At 47.2% G+C, this 19,075-nt stretch overlaps 1 protein-coding gene across 1 annotated transcript in view; it reads left to right on the forward strand.

Annotated features, from left to right (window-relative positions):
• URB1 (URB1 ribosome biogenesis 1 homolog (S. cerevisiae)) overlaps nucleotides 1-19,075 on the forward strand; it is a 77,916-nt gene that overhangs the window by 18,356 nt on the left and 40,485 nt on the right. Inside the window, exons 9-21 of the mRNA XM_012657406.1 lie at nucleotides 2,653-2,848; nucleotides 4,156-4,293; nucleotides 6,888-7,061; nucleotides 7,845-7,974; nucleotides 8,640-8,756; nucleotides 9,921-10,033; nucleotides 12,001-12,120; nucleotides 13,602-13,718; nucleotides 14,172-14,310; nucleotides 15,065-15,235; nucleotides 16,183-16,376; nucleotides 18,094-18,312; nucleotides 18,875-19,054. Of these exons, the coding sequence (XP_012512860.1) occupies nucleotides 2,653-2,848; nucleotides 4,156-4,293; nucleotides 6,888-7,061; nucleotides 7,845-7,974; nucleotides 8,640-8,756; nucleotides 9,921-10,033; nucleotides 12,001-12,120; nucleotides 13,602-13,718; nucleotides 14,172-14,310; nucleotides 15,065-15,235; nucleotides 16,183-16,376; nucleotides 18,094-18,312; nucleotides 18,875-19,054 (2,008 nt within the window). The remainder of the gene's footprint in view (nucleotides 1-2,652; nucleotides 2,849-4,155; nucleotides 4,294-6,887; nucleotides 7,062-7,844; nucleotides 7,975-8,639; nucleotides 8,757-9,920; nucleotides 10,034-12,000; nucleotides 12,121-13,601; nucleotides 13,719-14,171; nucleotides 14,311-15,064; nucleotides 15,236-16,182; nucleotides 16,377-18,093; nucleotides 18,313-18,874; nucleotides 19,055-19,075) is intronic.

Genomic DNA, 19,075 nt, shown 5'->3' on the forward strand with positions numbered 1-19,075 from the left:
ATCAACCTGTTTTTTTTCTCATTTGACAATTAAAATATTGGGCATATTTTTTGGTCATTGTGAATGACTTATCTTTTACCCCTTGAATGCATAGCATTTTATTATAAGGATTTAGGCAATTTGATTTACTTCTAGTTTCAACCAGTCAGGAAATAAATGACTGACTCCTTCAGAATGGGATAACATGGTGGGAATTTTTCTGGCTGCTTATGACTTTGGACTTGTTTTGATTCTGAGGTTATTATGATTTAACTGGCCACATCATTTCTTTTTTTTTCCCCTTTTTTCTCTGATCAGTAAGAATGAGCTCATTTTCCTGCTAAAATGTAACAGCAGACTTTTATAGTCTAATGCAATATAATACCATGCTTAAAACTCTTGGATTTTCCCTCATTTTTAAAGCATTTCTTCTCTTCATAACTAGACCCATGAAATAGATGATCATTTAATGAGCATATTGCATCAACTTGTGGGTGTGGGTCTGTTTGTAGTAAGCTGTGGTTTATGCGAATTTTGAAGCCATGAACAAAAGACAAATATTTGTGCTTAGGGGAGAAGAAGGAGTTTTGTGGTGGGCGGTAATGGAAAGCTTTAAGAAAATTGAAATGCTTGGTTCCCTGGTAGTCATGTGGCTCGCTCCCTGATTTCATTCACATCCCTGCGCAAATGTCACCACTTCAGGGAGGCCCTCCCAGGCAGCCTCTCCACTGTCACTGTCCTTTTGCCTGGCTTAGACTTCTGTCTCTTTATTTGCTGACTTATTTATTTGCTTGTTCATTATCTGATTGGTGAGAAGCAGGGAGAGCAGAGACTGGTCTGTTTTGGATACCCAGTCCCTAGGACGGTGCCTGGCACAGAGTAGGTGTTCATTGAAAGCAAGAGATTATAGTGTAGAGCAAGGGTTGGCAAACTTTTTCTTTGACGGGCCGGATAGTATTTTAGGCTAGGTGGGATATGTAGTTCTGTTGTGTCTACTGAGTTGTGCCATTGTAGCACAGAAGCAGCCATAGACATAAACAAATGGGTGCCGCTGTGTTCCTGTAAAACTTTATTTACAAAGATAGGTGCTAGGCCCTAGTAAGCCCACCCCAGGTTTGGAGGTTAAGAGAGCAGATTCTGGAGTCAGACAGCTGGGCTTCAGTCCTGACTTAGCTCTGAGACCCAGAGCCGGTTATGCATCCTCTCTCTACCTCCATTACCTTGTTGGTAAAATGGGAGTAAAATTAGCGCCTGCCTCGGAGAGGTAGAGTGTGGTGGCTGCCTAGAGCAGTGTCTGGCATGAATCACTCACTATGTAAATATCAGAGCTTTCCATTTCATCACGTTGTTGTTGATTAAAATGTGTGTGTGTAGTATCTTTGTAGATTTAATGTTCTGTTCATTTAACAGTACAAACTATATTTTCATGAGATTCATACAAGAAGGGATATTTTTCTGATCAAAATTATACTCCAGTTTTTTAAAATTTTTTATTATGCTTAAAGCTGTCATACAGTCTTGCAGTGTCACTCAATTTATAAGGGGATACAAGACACTGAGGACCCTAGAAACTTGGACTTGGGGGGGCAGGAGGGGGGCATGGGCAACATACGTAACCTAAACATCTGTACCCCCATAATATGCTGAAATAAAAAAAAATTATACTCCAGTTTTTAAAAATTTTTTATTATGCTTAAAGCTGTCATACAGTCTTGCAGTGTCACTCAATTTATAAGGGGATACAAGACACTGAGGACCCTAGAAACCATCAGTATGGTGTACACATGAGGCAGATTCTGAGGTTTTTCTGGATGTTATGACTTCCTAGTTCAAGCAGACAGAAAAAGGCTTCGTGGCAGCTACAGCCTAGCATCCTAGCGTGGTGGCTCCTTTATGGAAGGTTTACTGTCTGCAAGTTTTCCAATTTCCTACTTTTATCATCTTCTCATATTTTTGAAGACTGTGTACCCCTTTTGGGGTAAGTTTTGAGTATTTTCCCTACAGTAGATTTTTTTCCCCATCCAGCTTCTTTTCACCTGCTTAGTGAAGGTGCAGGAATTTGAAATAAGCTGGAAACAGAGAAGGCAGGCAGAAGACCTGTGCAAAGACCTTGCACTGTCTTGTAAAATTTTAGAAATAATTTGATGGCACTCTGGGCCATGCGACAATTCACGAGCACTTCATTTTTTCAAGAGAAAAATGCCTTATCTGTATTTTTTATACTTAACATGCCCCTACATATTAACATAATGCTTTTTCATACGTGGTTGAAGGAAAGAGATCAGTGAAATCTCAAAATGGAATTTGGGGTGTGGATTTCTTCCTGCTGACGTTGCCCTTTTTTGCATAGCCTCGACTTCGAGGCAGACTGGTAGGTGGCTGGGGTGGTAGAGAGAATGGTTTTTTCCCTCTTCTTTAGAAATCAAATTGCACTCAAGGGAGGGAAAAAGGAAAGAAGAGATGGGAGCAGGATAATTAGACTTTTTCAGCCACTCAGTAGAGGACTGAAAGGAAAGCCCTTTGGTGGAGAGCTGGAGTCCCACAGGCTGTGAAAAGTCCCACTTTACGCCGTGGGTGAGATTCAGCCACCGTCACGTCACAGCTGCGAATGTTATGTCACAGTTCTGCCGACGTTCCCTGCTGACCTCTCCCCCTCATCTCTTTCTCTAACAGGGGAGGAAACCTGACACTCTTGCACTTCTTGTTGGGTTTGAAAACTGCCGCAGACGATGAGCTGGTGGCTGAGCTGGTGGTGAACATCCTTAAAGTGTGCCCAGACTTACTGAACAAGTATTTTAAGGAAGTAACGTTTTCTTTTCTCCCACGAGAGAAGTCCACTTGGTTAAATAACATCAAACTTCTAAACAAGGTAAAATCATGATATTTAGAACTTTGTTAGCTATGTAGGGGGCAGAGCTTAAGGAGTTGGGGGCCTGGCAGGCATTCCGATCTGATAAGCTGTCCAATTGAAGACCTTTCAGGGATAAAAGGGGGATATTTTAGACAATGTAAACTTGGTGTCCTTATCCTCTCTAGCATTTTGCTTTTCACTGAGCTGAATTTTGAGGTTTATCCCTTTGAATCTGTTGAGCCAATTTATCTTGTTCACTGAGATTTTGCTTAGAGCAAAAGTCTCAGCACAGGCTGGAATTAGTAAAATGTCTGAATTGTCGAATAGTTTTTAAAGATTGTTTGACGTACTTAGAACAACTTGAAATAAGCTGTGAAATGTTGGCCTGTTTGTTTAAGTGGAGGTGCGTTAACTTCCCTTTGATCGCAGAGGTCAGCGTCCCCCCATCTACTCACAGAGGCGTTACTGTCAGTTCTTTGGCAGTAATGCCTGGCTCGGTAAGCTTTCTCTCTCTGATTTATGGCCTGCCTAGCGCTAAAATACCTGGGATTGTTTTCTCGGGCTTCAACCTGGGCCTGGCCATGGAGGAAATTTACCCATTGCCATGGTACGACTGTGTTTACTCATCACCCTTAAACAAGCTTTTATTCTTGTGTTCTCTAAATTCTCCTTGAGTGCCTAGTGTGCAGTCCCATGTGTATGTTGGGACAAGAAAGTCTGCATTTGCCCCTCATTGTGGTGCAGCCCTGTGGCCAGTACCCCCACGGGCAGCTGCTTCTCCCCCGGTGCAGGGGAAGGGCGAGCGTGTCCTTTGCAGGCTGGGTTTGAACCGTTGGTTGGTTGCCTACTAGCTGTATGGCCCTCGGGAAATTACTTCTCTTCACTGAGGTCCAGTTTTGCCCTCTGTAAACACATCTGATTTTTAATGTAAAGTGTTCCTACCCCAGAGAGTTGTCAGGAAGCTTTAAAAAGGTGGCATGATTTGTCAGGTGTCCATCACTTGCGGCAGTAGCTGATAAATGATGCCGTTGGCAGTTCTAGCTGTGGTTTAGTTGCCATCAGAGGTTTTATGAGACTGCCCATACCCCAGGCCAAGCTCTGCTTTGAAGGTCACTTCTTTGCTAATGGCCAGTCTTGTGACCTGACTTATCTTTAACAAGTGGATTTGGGGTTAATCTTCCGAACCCTGTCCCTTGTGGTGTGTCTTGGACCCTTATCACTTTAATTATTTGATTGGAATGGCTTCACTGTTGGGTGCCTAAAATTAGCCTCAGGTTTGAAACTTATTTCCAGCACCAACTGAATCTCTTTTCCCCTTTTCCTAGATCTATGAGGCCCAGCCGGAGATTTCCCGGGCATTTCAGACCAGAGAGTTTATCCCCTTGCCTCGGCTCCTGGCAATGGTGATGGTGACCACTGTGCCCCTGGTGTGCAATAAGATCATGTTCACCCAAGCATTAAATGTAAGGCCATGTGGTTGCCCGGCTTCTAGAACTTTCTCCTGCTAAACCGACTGGCTGTGCTGTGTGATTGTTCTGTGAATGCCAGCCTGGACATGTTTGGTGATGTGTTGTTAGTGAGCCTCTGAGGCTTCCAGGACAGAGCTTTAGTTTGAAACAGCCCGTGAGTGGCAGGTCCACTCTGCTGGGGCAAGGACCCTGGAGCATTCCTTCCGGAGGGCGACTAACTTCACACAGCGGGGACTGACTTCACACAGCTCCATCACACAGCAGGGACCCCTGGGTCCGTCTAGGCCTCTCTAGTCCTGTCTGGGGGACCCCTGGGTCCGTCTAGGCCTCTCTAGTCCTGTCTGAGGGTAGGAGAATGTCAGAATCAGAGGAAGAAAAGTTCATTTATTAAAATCTTACTAGCTGACAGTTTGGGCTGGATAATCTTACTAGCTTAGAATTTCTGAACAGAGTAGGACTGAAATTTACCTAGCAGATCCTTTCCTTTGTGGTTTAAACGAATGGTGTTAAGATGTCTAGGCAGCATTTACTTTGAGGAGCAGCTGTTTTTAGTCATTTTTGGAGAACGTGTTCATGGAAAAAAATTGATACTTACATTTCGCATCATCATTTATTATAAAGGTCCCCAAGTCCCTTCGGAAGCTACATTGTTAGAGGCAAATGTTTCTCTCCCCACAGCATCATGGGCTTAGGTGAGTGGCTGTGAGTTGCTGGGTCCTGGGCCCTACCAGCCCTTCCTAAGCCCAGGTGGGTGTTAGGCCAGGTTTTCAGAGGGGCGTCTCCATCCTTCTGGGCAGGCTGGGTTGTCGTGTGACATCTGTGGGAATAGGGTTGGCTGTGATGGGTCACACAGGCACGAGTCGGCCCCAGCGGTAATGGGTACAGTCACTGTAAAGTGGTGTAGACTCTTGAGACTGTGCAGTAGGATGAACCATTTTTTGATACCCATCCAGGATTTATACTGAGTGTGGGCGGCAGGATAAGGAGTAGAGAGAAGGAGGTCTGTGTGGGACTAGGCAGAAAGGTCTTGAGTTCAGTTTGCCAAATCATCATAAGCAAAATTAGCTTGCCCAGTTAGCTTGCCCAACTATTTTAATTAATGTGGGAGACGGTATTTCCCAGGGAGCTTATAGGAGAATCAAGTTGAAAGGATTATGTCAGAGGTACCTCCTTTATGGGCTCCATTTGTGCTCCCCTCCAAGTGCTCCTGGCAGTCCGAGAGATAAAGGCCATCCCCTCTCCTCTCACTGTTGTTCCAGAATGGAGGGGTTGTGCCTCTAAAAGGGTGTTTTCATCCCCTGGGTGGAGTGGTTGCAAGGAGCGAGAGAGGACACAGCTTCCCCTCCTCCTGTTGGCTACTGTGTCCTGTGTGGGGCCAGAGCTGCCAAGCCACAGCCTGGCCTTCCCTCCTCCGTGCCTTTCTGGGAGCCAAGACCATGTTTTCATGCATGTCAGAGAAGAGGCCATCTAGGGGCTGAGCTTGTGATTTTTTTATCTTTTATTCCTTAATGGTATTATCTTTAAAACTTTTAATTGCATGCATTTTAGAATCAGAAAGAAAAGCTTTAGCTTATTTTAGAAACAGAAAACAAGAAGGTCTTTGGAAGCAGGGTCCCAGGCTGGTTGAGCTTTGTGCTCTACGCCCTTTGGATGTCATGTGAACACTTGTTTGGGGCCTGCCTTTGGAGTGATTATGGGGGAGCCATTATTGGCTTAGGAGAGATCATATGTCCTGCTTTCGTGTACGATGTGCACACAAAGTGGAACCACAGCTAATTGGAATGCTGGGGCTCTGGAGTGTTGTGGGTATTGAGCTAAAAGTAAATCAGAAAGCTGTTTGTTTCTGCCTCACTGTCAATCTGCGGTATCTCAGCCAGGGCTTCCCAGACTTTAATGTACATGGGATCGCCTGGGTTTTGAAGATGTAGATTCTGCTTGAGTTGTCTGGGCCAGGACCTGGGATTCTGCCTTTCTACCAAGTGCAAAAGATGCCTTCACTGTTGCTGGCCCAGGAACACACTATGACTAGACAGGGCCTGGACTCTTTCCTCTTTTTGGTGATAGCACAGGTTCTTAAACCTGACTTAGTCCCTGCAGTGAGTGACCCTCCTGGCTGTCATTCTGAATAGAAGCAGAGAACTCCAGGTGTCAGAGGCGTGTGATGTGGGTTGCTTGCTCACTGAGCCTGGAGGTGGTTTTTCGTGCTAAGTACCTGGAGCATTGTCTTGCCATTCCTCCACCTGATGTTGATATTTTGATAGTGGGGGAGTGGGCTCTGGTGAGATCTTGCTGCTGTTAGCTGAGCAGTTGTCAGAGAAGGCTTACCTAAAAGCAGACAATAAAAACAAAACCACTGTCTGACTCTACCTTTAGTGGCTGGTTTCCCAGCAACTGCTGAGGTCAGACCCAGAGGATGTTAGGAGGGCAAGGTCCCCAGGTCACCTCTTGTAGAGACTGTCCATCTCCTGTGGCTTTCCCGAGGAGTGACCCAAGGAGAGACAAGAGCTAGCCAAGCCCAGGGCTTGGGAAGTCTGTGTCTACCGGCATATCCTAGACACATTTGTGGATTTAACTCTTTTTCTTCCCAGCTGGACAGCAAATCAGTGAAGCACACAGCTTTGTCCCTTATTTCTGTCATTTTGAAGAGAGCATTAAAAACAGTTGACTACTGCCTGAATAAAGACGTGTGGCAAGAATCAGGCGTGTACACGGCTGTGATGATGGAAGAATTTGTGCAGCTGTTGAGAGAAGCCTTGAGCAAGGTAGGCATCAAGTCCAGGTTTGGGCTCTTCCTACAGACCTCACTTGTAAGCACACCAGGTAGAAAAGGCCACATTGGGAGCTGCGGGGTGGGACAGGAGAGCGGGCAGCATCGCGTAGGTGCCAAGGGTCAGCTGAGAAAGCCTACTACTTGGGATCACAGGCAGTATGACACACTTAGAGCGTAGTCTGAAAGTGCTTGTGCAGCCTGAGAATTCAGATGACGCATGTGTTCCCCCACAGAAACAGGACAGAGGGTTCTGCTTCTGGCAGGGACCTTGGGTCTCATCAGGGTCTGTGGTTGTGGCCTCTGCCCTCACCTGCCACCGTGCACACTGGCTGCACTGCAGCCCCTGTGAGAGGGGTGCAGTGGCAGATTCTGGGAATAAGGAGGGCTGGTCTTCTGCAGGCTGGCCTGCTACTCTGAGAGCCCTGGTCATGCGGGCCAGGTTCTCCAAGCGTGTCCTGAGAAGCCGTTCTTTTGTTCACAGTATCTTTTGCTCAGATGAATGAGTTTTAAGGGGTTTGTTTTAATTATCAGCACTTGCTTGTCCACCAAATCCTTAGGGTGTGCAGTTCTAGAAATTGTACTGCAGAGCAGAGCTTACAAAGGAGGGGGCCCCTTCTCACCCCACGCTCCCATCTGCTTCTTACACGGAGTCACACTCACATACGCGCATGTAGACTTGCACCCTCCCTTTTGCTTCTTGTTAATAGGTGCAGTTCATTTGTTTTCCTTCATTCTTGAATGTGACTGATTCTTTTTGTGTCTTTTTCTCTTTTAGATTTTGCCAGACCTGAACACTATCGTGTGGGTGTGGCAGTCACTCAAAAAGCAAGAGACCAAACAGGATGATGAGAAGGGGAAGAAAAGGGGTGACAAGCCCCTGGCTGCCCATGTGGCTCCCCAGTGCGGTGAGGCCTGGGGGGCCTCTGCTGTTTGCCTGACACAGAGCTGACACTGGCACCTGGCCAGCTCCTAGCTGGAGGGTCCTGGAGCAGTTCTCGTTTTAGGGCACCTCTGGCTATGAACGTATCTGTCCTTTTATGATCAGGGAGGAAAATTAGAATGGGATTGTAGATTGAAATTCAGTATCTGTTAGAAATGGATATCTAAGCATTGTGTCTCTTTAAAGACTTGAACATTGGGTGCCATATGTGCGGGACTTTCGGTGGGCAGGGGGCTCTCTTGCTCTGTAGATAGAGGTGAGCTACGTCCTCCCCCCTTGTAATAAAATGTGTTGACTAAGACCTTGTTGACCAGTGGGCTTTGCATCTTAACGTTTATGTAGGTAGGCCCTGCTGTGTGTCCCTATTACTCAGATGGCGACACCTGTCCAAGGTCACAGCAGTGAAATGGTTTAAGCCTAGGCCCTTTGAACAGTCTTAACCTTTTTTAAGGCTTTGACTCCTTAGATCCAGCTACAGGGTGGTCTCTCTACAGCACTGGGCTTTAGCGTGCAGTTGGCTGTGATGTGGTGTCACAACTGGCCCGGCTGCTCACCTATTGATGATTGAGGACAGCAGTAGGTCCTTGAATTCAAGCTGGGTCTTTTGTTTTGTTTTGTTTTTTGGTGTAGATGATGCAGAAACCATTCTTTTGAAAGCCGTTCTGCTCCAGGTCATATGTCTCTACCAGAAGGTGGTCCCGCACGTGGTCATGCAGTACAACTTTGACTTCAGCAAGCTCCTGAAAGGTGGGTCTCGAAGGATTGCAGACAGGCCGCCACTGTTTCTGCCAATGCGGAAGGAAGTGCTGATAAACCAGAGCACAGTCCTCGGAGCTGAGGCTCAGGAAGGCTGGTGGCACTTCGCTGGTGTGTGTGATCCACCAGCCTGGTTAATTTTCTTGGGACCAACATTTTTTAAACAGCCAGTCTTCTTTAAGGAAGTATCAGATGAACACTGAGTAGTAGTGAGAATGGAGAAGCAGCCAGCCAGCTTCTGCGTAAATGACCTACAAATCAGGTCATGTGAAGTTAACTCTAAAGTCACTTTTCAAGGGAGCAGGGGTACAGGGTGTGTAGCAGAAATGAGAGCCCTGCCAAAGGGACATCCTATTCATGCAGATGCTTTTTACGTAATTACTTTCTGGATTTACCCCAGTGAGGCAGACTCAGACTTGTAAAAGTAACATTGTGCGTGTCTGGTCATGTTTCCTTGGTGGTAAAATTTGTCTAATAAAATCGACTTTATAATTGGGCCTACAGAAGAAGACTTGCAAAAATACCATTCTTGGAATTTACATTATATAAGCTATTGAAATAATCCTTTCCAAAAGCTATAATTAACACTTGAATCGTTTGAAGGTGGAAGGTTCTCTTTGCTGTGGGAATATGAAATCTACTAGAATGTGGCCACTTAACATTTAGTAGCCGTGTACTTCCCAAGCGACGGAGAAACCCAGAGACCAGGCTGGAGGATGAGGACCCAGTCAAGCTCGGGTGGCTGCAGTCTCTGTCCACAAAATGCTACTGTCAGGGAGCAAGGCCTGTGCCACGCACGAGGGTAGCATTAGTGATAGCCACGGTGGAGGGCAGCATGGTGGGTGCAGCGATTCCAGCTGTGTGGGGTTGGCATGGGCTGAGTGGCAGGGAAGGGCTTTTTTGGGCAAGTGAGATTTGGGCTTTTTGCCGAAGGATTTTGGATAGACCTCCAGGGCAAGGGGAACAGGTCAAGAGAGGTATGCCTGGGCACGGCCCATGTGAGAGTGAGCTCAGGATACAGGGAGCAGGACCCCACATCCTTCCTTTTTCTTTCTGGGCGTGGAGTTCCTTATTTGGTCCTTCTGGCCAGGGCCCCAGTTGCTGGCACTCGCCTCCGCGTGATTGTTTCTCAGTTTCCCTCTTTTCCACCTGTAGGCGTCATCTCCGAGCAGAGCCTTCGAGAGGAGGTGCCGCCCATTCTGCAGCACCACATGCTAAAGGTGGCCCTGGAACTGCCCGCCAGCAAGTTTTTGTGGTTAAAGGCACAGGTAGGAAGCAGAGATTTCCAGTCTTCTGCCGTTAGCTGACGTGCTGGGCCTGTGGCCTGATGAATTTCTAACTGGATCAGAACTGGGCAGAGTTGGGGGCACAATGGACAAAGTTAATGGTTCTCATTTTAGAACGATGCAGAGCAGAGGCCAGGCCCTGATATGTGAACCAGGAGGCCTGGGAGCCTGTTTGCTTTTGTAGAATATGATGTTTACCTTGCCCTTACTGCAAATATATCTTATTATTGGGTGTAGGGAGTTTTTTAGCTTGACTGTTTTACATTTTCCTCATCATTTTAAAACCTTTTTGGAATGAAGATAAAATATATTCCTTCCCCTTTGTCCTTCTTCTGGAAGAACTGAAGAGAGAGGTGGAATAGATACCAAGTCAGGAGAGGGTTGAGGCTGGAGGAAGAATCAGAAAACATTGCTAGCATTTTTTCCAGTGTCTGTAATAATGTCTTTTAGGACTTTTCAGAGAACATAATGTTGAATCATAAAGGGAAGCTTAGGATGCAACAGTTACTTACCTGTGTGTTTAAGCCCAGGATGCTGTAGCACTTCTATGCAAAGAGGGGGGAAATGATCAAGCAAAATTAAGCATTGTCTAAGCGTTTCTCATAATCTGAGCTGATTTATTTTTTTAATGACTTAGATCTTATAAGGAACCAATAGTATGGAAATAAAGTGTTGGCATTTTTACATGTTACATTTCCAGAAATGTTTGAGAATGCCGTGGCTCTGGGATCTGTGTTTTTTTCCCCTAAGCCTTCTTCCTAAGGCGCCACTGCGTTGTAGCTGAGGTAATTCTTACTGAGGACTTAGTAGTATCTAGGTGGGACGCTAATGCTTTATGTGGCCACTCGGCTCACACCACTGAGAGACAAGGCAGCTGAGCACAGAGTGTTAGGAACCTTCTGCAAGGTCCCGACCGGAGTCGTGGGTCCAGGATGAGACCTCGGCAGTGCCACCCAGAGCCCAGCTCGCAACCCTCACACCAGGCTGTGAAGTCACTGTCACCGACCTCAGAGAGGTGACAGGCTAGGCGTGTTGTGGATTGGTTTTCACTCCAGCTGAACTGGGCCAGTGGGATCTTGATGATGTAGTTGGAAAGTGAACAGAGGCCTCTTAATTTGAAAGAACTGGTATTAAGATACTAATTTATATCCTTTGCCCCACCTTATGCTAATAAAATAAATCTGCTGGCTCGGCCTAAGTTAACTCCAGCACTTTACTAGGTTCAGGGTCATCCTCATTGCCAAAGGGCTACAGAGAAGCACAGACTTGATGGAGTTTGGGTCAGGGATCTGGAGCTCCATGTGCTTCTCTGAGACGAGTGTTCTAAGCCTAAAGGCCTTTTTAGGAGGATAAATTACATATAAGTAATCAATTATGTTAGCACAGGCATCCTGATGAAATGCAACAAGGACATCCTCTGACAGAGTCAAACAGCCCCAGGGTCCCTCCTTCCCCAGCACCCACCAGGCAGCACAGCGGCCGTGCCAGGGCTCGGTTCCCAGTAAATAGCTAGTTACCTTCTCAGTGTCTCAGTTTTCACATATGTAAAATAGGGTAACAGCTGCACCCACCTTAAGGGTCGTTGAGAGGATTAAGTGAGTCAGTTTATGTGAGGACCCTAGAACAGTCCAGCACAGGAAGAGGGCTGCCTGTGCGTGCTGGTACTACTCTGTTGTTACTACAACCGCTATTTGGGGATTTTGGAAGAGTTTTACGTGACTTCTGAGGTTCCTTATATGTGAAGTCACGGTAGTCTTGGCGAGTTGTAGTTACAATGAGATGAAGTAAAGGACCTGGCAGCACACTGGGTGTGTAGTCACCTGTTTGCTCAGCAAGTGATGGCCTTTGTTATTTGTAAAACATGTTATATAATTATATGTTATTCGTATAACATGTTATAACAAGTATATGTATTAAAAAATATATCAATAATAGTGTTCCAACTCTAGGAAGGCCCAGATGCAGAAATTATTGGAGGCGAGCGGTCAGTGTTTTACTTACTGATGAAAATGTTTGTGACCAGTAGTCATTCACAGCTGAAGTCATCAACCAAACTTCTGATCATGAAGGTGAGCGTTTTGTACCAGCCTCTAATTCTGAAAAGCATTTTGCATAGGCCTCCTTTATAGAAGGTGCGTAGTAAACAGTTGTTGAATAGAAGAGGTAACAGGACTGTTGTAAATTTTAAAATAGGAGGTTTTATGGCAGTTTTAATTCACTATGTCTTAAACTTAGCTGCATTCCTGAGAGGCAGTGTGGTGAATTGGAAAAAACATGGGCTTTGAAGTCTGATTCCTAGATTTGAATCCTGGTTCTGCTGTTTCCTGGGTGCGTTGGGCAAATTACCTAACCTCTCTGAACTTAGTTCTCCCATGGTGAGTGGGGATAATAAAACCTTACGGTTGCAGTGAAGATTAAATGTAATAAAGCAGTAGATCATTGCTAACACGTTGTAGGTTCAATCAGTACTAGATTTTGTTCTCCTGGGGAGCTAACAGGCAGCGCCTCTTTCCTCATTCCCAGGCTCTGGCCTTCCGCTTTTTCGCCCTCATCCATCACCCACAGCACAGGGGGATCAGGGTCAGGGTCAGTGGAAAGGAATGAAGAATTTGTTTACTTCTTTTCCTTCTTTTACTGATTCTTGTTTTTCCAGGGCTACATCAGCTCTTGCTGTGGCAGTAGGAAATCTAGTTCCTTGTTTCTGTGCAACAAACATCTTCGGGGGGAGGGGTGCTACAAAAATCACATTCACTGTTTTTAGAGTACAAGGATTTGACCTTTCACCTTTACCTGAAGTGCTCATACTCTTGCTGCACTTTAACCCTCTCACCTGAACTGCTTGAAGAATAAGGCCATCAAGTCTTGACCTTCACAGGTTGCCATTCCCTTACAGGTGGTGCAGGTGCGAACCTGACCCCAGCCAGATTTCGTGGTCACTAACTGTAGATAGGTGGGATGGGCACAATCAGGTTTTACTTCGGTGTACGATGTTGCAGGGCTCTGTGCCATGAGGCGCCCTAGACCCTGAGTCTCCCTCTTCAGGCCATTTGGGGATGTCATTTAATCATTTCTGTAGATTCAAGTCCTGCCTCCTACCAAATTCTGTTCTGCTGGAAACCGTGGGTGCTTCTTGCCCAGGTCTCAGTCTTGAGGTGCCACACTGCAGTGACAGCGTGGAACTGGCTCGTGACCTTGGAGAAAGTCATCACGTTTACCTGGGTCTTTGTGAAAATCCAGATAGAAAACCAGCCTCCTAAGTAGCAGCCTAGTCTTTTCCCTTCTTCTTATTTAGGAAATTATTTAGGAAAGGCAGCAGCAAGACAGGCGGTTGTGTTTTCTTTGATCGAGTGTGAAATGATCGCGCTTCCTATTTCCCTCTACAGGGGGATGTTTTTTGAAAGACTCGCTTTTGGGGTAAAACTTGAGATGAAACTTTCACCCCCTTGGTGCTCCCTGGGTCTCTGTGGGGTGCTGGAGCAATGAAATGCTTCAGTTCCCACGGAAAGCAGGGTCCGTTGTGACTTTTCCACCGATACCTGCTTCCTGGCAGATTCTTCGGGACACAGGGGTGTTTGAGCACACCTGGAAGGAGCTGGAGCTGTGGCTGGAGCACTTAGACGGCACCGTGGAAGAGAACAAAGAGACTGTGATTCAGTTTCTGGAACGTGTAAGCACATACTTCCCCTGGAAGGGACCATGTTCAGAGATAATTGTATTAGGTTCTTGGTGTAATCGAGGCATTTTTGACGTACTGATGCCAAAAGGCTTTTCGTCCTGGCTTACTTCCTGCCTCTCACTGAGACTGCAGAATTTGTGAAGCACGAATGTATCACAGCGTGCTGTTTAATTTCCTTTTGGGAATTTGTTTTTGCATAAGGAAATAGGAGTAGATTAAAAGCGATATTAAAAGCAGTGGTATATTAAAAGGAGATACTTTTTTAAATCCCACAACAAAAAATTGAAAAGAAAAACCACTTTGCAGTAAAATTGTTCCAATTAAGAACTGAACATTTTAGCGCTTCCCTTTATTTTGACCAGTGGCATGTTTTGGCTTTTTTTTCCCCTCTTCATTTCACTTGTGACCATCTAAATGCTTTCTGCTTGGCTCTTTGATGCCCAGATTTTATTGACATTGGTGGCGAATCCCTATTCATACACAGACAAAGCATCCGACTATGTCCAAGAAGCAAGCACCCTGCAGGCCACTGCGATGAAGCAAGATGCTGATGACGTCAGCATTCCCATCTCCCACATCGATGGTACGTGCCGCTCTTCTGCACTGCCGGGACGTCTGAAGGTGGAGCCACAATGGCTTGTTAGAGACAGAAGAGAAAAATTGCACTAATGCCTCAGGCAAAGTGCAGATGTCCCATTTCTTTGCGTCAAAGATCAGCCTATTCTGGAAATGAAATCCCCTTATTTTTTCCCGGAATGGGGTGTAGAACTTACTTGCTGTGTTGTTTTTCTTTGTGCAGTGTTTACTGTGTGCCAGGCACTGTTCTAAGGTCTTTATAAATCATAACTTATGTAAACCTTATAAACAAGCCTAAGAGAGGAGAGTGTTATGATTGTCCTCATTTTATGTATAGATAAGGCAGCTGAGGGACAGAGAGGTTTAGGCACTTGCTCAAGCTCACACAGCTGCTATGTAGCAAAGTCAAGATTTGAACCTGGACATAGACACTCTGGCTCTGGTTTATGCTGTGACCTTCACACTTTTTGCCTCTCAGATTTTGGCTTATTTGCCTGAATATCCAGGTTAAAGTTACTGGGCTTCTTGTGTCACTTGAGGAAACTTCAACTGACTGTCCTGCGTTTTGTCAGACAAAGATCTTAAAGACCTTACAGGCAATGTCTTCATCTGTTTAGGATCAAACTGTATTAAACATTTCTCCCCTAGAGAAATTTAGCATTTTTTTTCCTCCTCTTTTTGCAAATGTGCTCTTGCTTCTCCCTCGCGGTGGGATCCTTTGGTGACCCTTGCCTCAGCTGCCGCCTCTCTTTCCGGCTCAGATGTGCTCGACATGGTGGACGTCCTCGTGGAGGGCAGCGAAGGCTTGGATGAGGAAATTGGGTTTTTGTTAAATGAAGACATGATCCTGCTCACGTTCCCATTCAGTGCTGTGGTCCCTGCGGCCCTGGAAGCCAGGAATAAATTGCTCCTTGGGACAGAAAATGAAGCAGGTACTGGGAATAGTCAGGATGTTTTGACTGCATCAGGCTGGCTGGGTCTATGTGGGGTGGGAGGTGGGATTCAAAGGGGTCTCAAGTCAGTTGCTGGGCAGCAAAAGTTCAGACCCACCAAAGTGCAACTACCCAACCAGCTACCCAGCCAGTGGAGCTAAAAATGCAGGGGTATGGATCTTGAGACTGCCTAGGCTGTTGGGAAATTGGCCATTTGAGGGATGAGTCTGAAATAATGTGTTTGCTTGGCTGCGTAGACACCAGCTATCACACTGATGTTTTCTCATCATTTATTCTAGATATCTTCATGCTAACGACGAATCCTTCATACTTACACAAATAAGTAGACATATAGATAAGCTCCAACATGTCGGTGGTTTAATGAGTAAAGGTCTATTTCTTGACCTTGTTGTGGTCTAATATAAACCCAGGTGGCCCTTCTGGGCGGCTCTCCTCCAGGTGGTAGCTCAGGGATCCAGGCTGCTCCCATTTGGTAGCTATGCCATCTCAGTGTGTGGCTCTCTGTCCACAGAGAGAGTGGACAGTCAAGCAGGGGGTGTCATGGCATGGAATTGACTAAACCAGGCATGTGATCCCAATCCACCTGCAAGAGAGGCTTTTGTGCCACAGCAGGAGAAGTGGATTGATGAGTACCTAGCAGTCCTGGTCCTAAGTGGCTTTTGCCTTGCTGCTTACATGCCTGGGTCTCCACTTGGGGGCCTTGGGACCTGAAGGCCCAGGACCTGAGGCCTCTTTCCATGTGCTGTATATTTAATAACCTGGAACCTAGTACAGTCTGCAGCATTAGCACCTACCTTCCCGTGTGGTTGTGTGACCCCTTGTGGAGTTGGCATGAATTTTTCTGGATCTTGTATGTATTTGGGAGGAGATAGTGTTGGTGGATTACAAACGGCAGAGCCAGTAGGCCTCTTCTCATTCCTTTGCAGTGGAAAGCGTCGTGGCGTATCTGACAGCGGTGCTGACCGACCTCCTCCACACTCAGAGGGACCCCCTCGCTCTGTGTCTTCTGCTCCAGGCTTATGACAAGTTTGAGTCTCCCAGCCCACCTTGCTGCCATCAGCTCTCCCAGTTTAACAGATACTACAGCCTCTGGATCCCGGAGCAAGCCCTAGAGGCCTGGGTGAGCTGCGGTCGAGCCTGTGGTCACGGCTCCTGGGCGGGGTTTCTTCCTGGTGGCTGTACCGCAGCTGTGCAGCGGGGTAGCCGGACAGCCTGCAGGGTGAAATTTCTTAACCTTCTAATTTCCCCTGCGTGAGAGAGGAATCTCAGTGGTGTTACTGCTACTCAGCTAATGTAACTGAAACACAAAGGGCTCAGTGATGCAGCCAAATTAAATTTTCCACTGGCTTTGTAATAATGATGATGGGCTAATCGCTGTTTCAGCTTGGGCAGGAGGTTGCCTCTTTCTTTTGTTCCTTACTAAGTGATCCGCACACACTTGTCTCACAGCTCCCTTCTTAGGACGTAGCCTGCCCCTGGACCTCCCATGCTCAGCTGTCAGACCTCGCCCCTCAGGGGCCCCCGCAGGCTCCATTCTGCTAAAACTGGGAAAGGAAAGGGGAAAAAAGCTTCCTTTTGGTAGGGACTCCTTTCTTCTAATGGGGTTGGCTGCAATGCAGAGCATCTGCAAGTGCTGCCGGGGCAAGAAATTAACTTTACAATATGCATTTTTGTGTATTCTGTTTTAGCTGCATTTGCAAAAGCGGACAGCTTAGGACTGCTTTGTCTTATGACCTTGGTAGGGGCAGCAACATTGATTGCATGTTTTCTGCTTGTTTATTGGGGGCATGCCAGGCCCCATACTAAGTGTACTGTGTGTATTTTAGGCATTTCATCCTCACAGCTCTGAGAAGTAGGTCAAAACTTTTACTGTCCTTTATATACATGGGGAAACTGAGGCACAGAGTAGCTCTCTTGCCAGTCAGTGGTGGATCCAGGATCCAGAGCCCACTCCCTTAACAGCTGTTGCCACCTCCCTCTGCTCAGAGGCCAAGGTTATATAGCCAGACAGCAGCTTACTTAGGTGGAACTGTTATAAGTTCCATGCTGCCCCTTGTGGGTGCACAAAGTTTAAGTGTTTACATTGAGTAAGTCATAGCAGTGGTTCTTATCCTTCAGGACATGTCAGAACTCCCCGGAAGGATTGGGCCCCAGTAGATCTGCCTGTCTGCTCAAGTAGGTCTTGGGTGGGGCCTGAGAATTTGCATTTTTCTCATGTTCCCTGTGATGCTGCTGCTGGTCTGGGGACCACACTTTGAGAAGCACTGAGTTCCAGGGCACATATAACCTTGAGTTTCATTGGCCTTAGGAAGTTGAGTGTGTGGCATTATAATAATATAAGCCACACTGGGTAAATGAAGAAGGCAGGACATTAGAAGAAATGAACAGCTTCAATTTGAAGCAAAAGGATGCCAGAAATTTCTCCTTATCCATTGTTTTACTGTCCTTTAACAAGACATGCTATTAATACGAGGCTCCTGGGGAGGCCTCTGGAAGCCAAGCTGCCCATAGAGCGAGCTCCTTCATGGGCTGATTTCCTAGTGATTCCTGTGATACAGACCCTGTCCCTGTCACACGCAGCTCCTGGGGACAGGGTCTGTTTTCCAGGGTGTGTATATACCTCTCGATTGGGTGCCTCCAGGTTCTGTCAGCGGTAACACACTCTAGGAAAATACGTGTGACTGATGGTGTTGGAACTTAAATAAAATGCCTTGTGGTCCGGTATTCGATAGTGTGTGTTTCTTGTAAGATGTCTCCTGTGCCTGTGTTACCAGCCCGTGACCGTTTTCATCTGTGCTCATCTGTCTTTCTCTTCCCTGGCCGTTTGCCTCCCTCAGCCGCTCCAGGTGGCGGGCAGCGCCGCATGCCCTGCTCCTCCCTCGGCCGCCTCCTTCGCCACCCTGCTGCAGACGGCCTACGAGAGCCAGACGCTCCGGGATGAGCACGTCCAGACGCAGTTGCAGGCCGCCATCCCGCGCCTCCCCATGCACCAGATCCTGCGCGCGGTGAAGCAGGTGCTGCTCTACCTCAGGAGCACTGTGGAGAACTTCAGCCAGGTCAGTGCTGTCCCTCCAGCCCCCAGCGCCCAGGGCCCCACCGCCAGAGGACTCGGCCTGCTCTGAGTCGGGCCCACACTGAGGGACTGTGTGGCAGCCATGCGAGCCCCATTCTCTCCAGGCCTCGGTTGCAAACCCTGCGTGTCCCTCAGCAGCTGCAGCCGGGGAGCCAGGGGCGGCTAAATTGGTCGTCAGGGCAGCGCCTGGTCAGGACAGGGCCCTTCCCACGGCGGACTGGGCCAGTGCTGGCCAGGCCTCCCTCTGTCCTAAGTTTATTAATTCAGTAGTTCATTGTTGAGCGTCTGTCCCTGACGTTCAAAGGTTTTTGGTTTAGGTTTTGAGGTAGGCCTGTCCTTGTCATTTTAGTCGAAACAGACCTTTGCATTTCATCAAGATTTAGGAAGAGAAGTCTCTCATGTGAGAAATGACTTTGAGGTGATGGATGTTGTGCAAAGGCTGCATGTAAAGGAGGTGCCACCTCAGCCTGCCTCCTGAGCCTCCTTTTCTGTGTGGTGGCCGACAGCTCTTCCCTGCTGAGGGTCGTGTGCTCTCCTCCCCACAGCTGGGCCGGAGTGCCGGCCCCCCACTCCTGCAGCTCTTCTTGGATCTCCTCCGGCGCCTGGTTGTCCACTGTGAGCAGCTGGATACCCAGAACCGGCAGGAATTAGAGGCCGCCCAGGCCGAATCCGACCTCTTTTTGGACATGAAGTCCGTGGCCTCGCTGGAGTTGGCCAGTGACCAGGTACCACCTCCCTCTTCCACG

Source organism: Propithecus coquereli, unplaced genomic scaffold, assembly GCF_000956105.1.
Source record: "Propithecus coquereli isolate 6110/MARCELLA unplaced genomic scaffold, Pcoq_1.0 Scaffold54, whole genome shotgun sequence".
Taxonomy (NCBI): domain Eukaryota; kingdom Metazoa; phylum Chordata; class Mammalia; order Primates; family Indriidae; genus Propithecus; species Propithecus coquereli.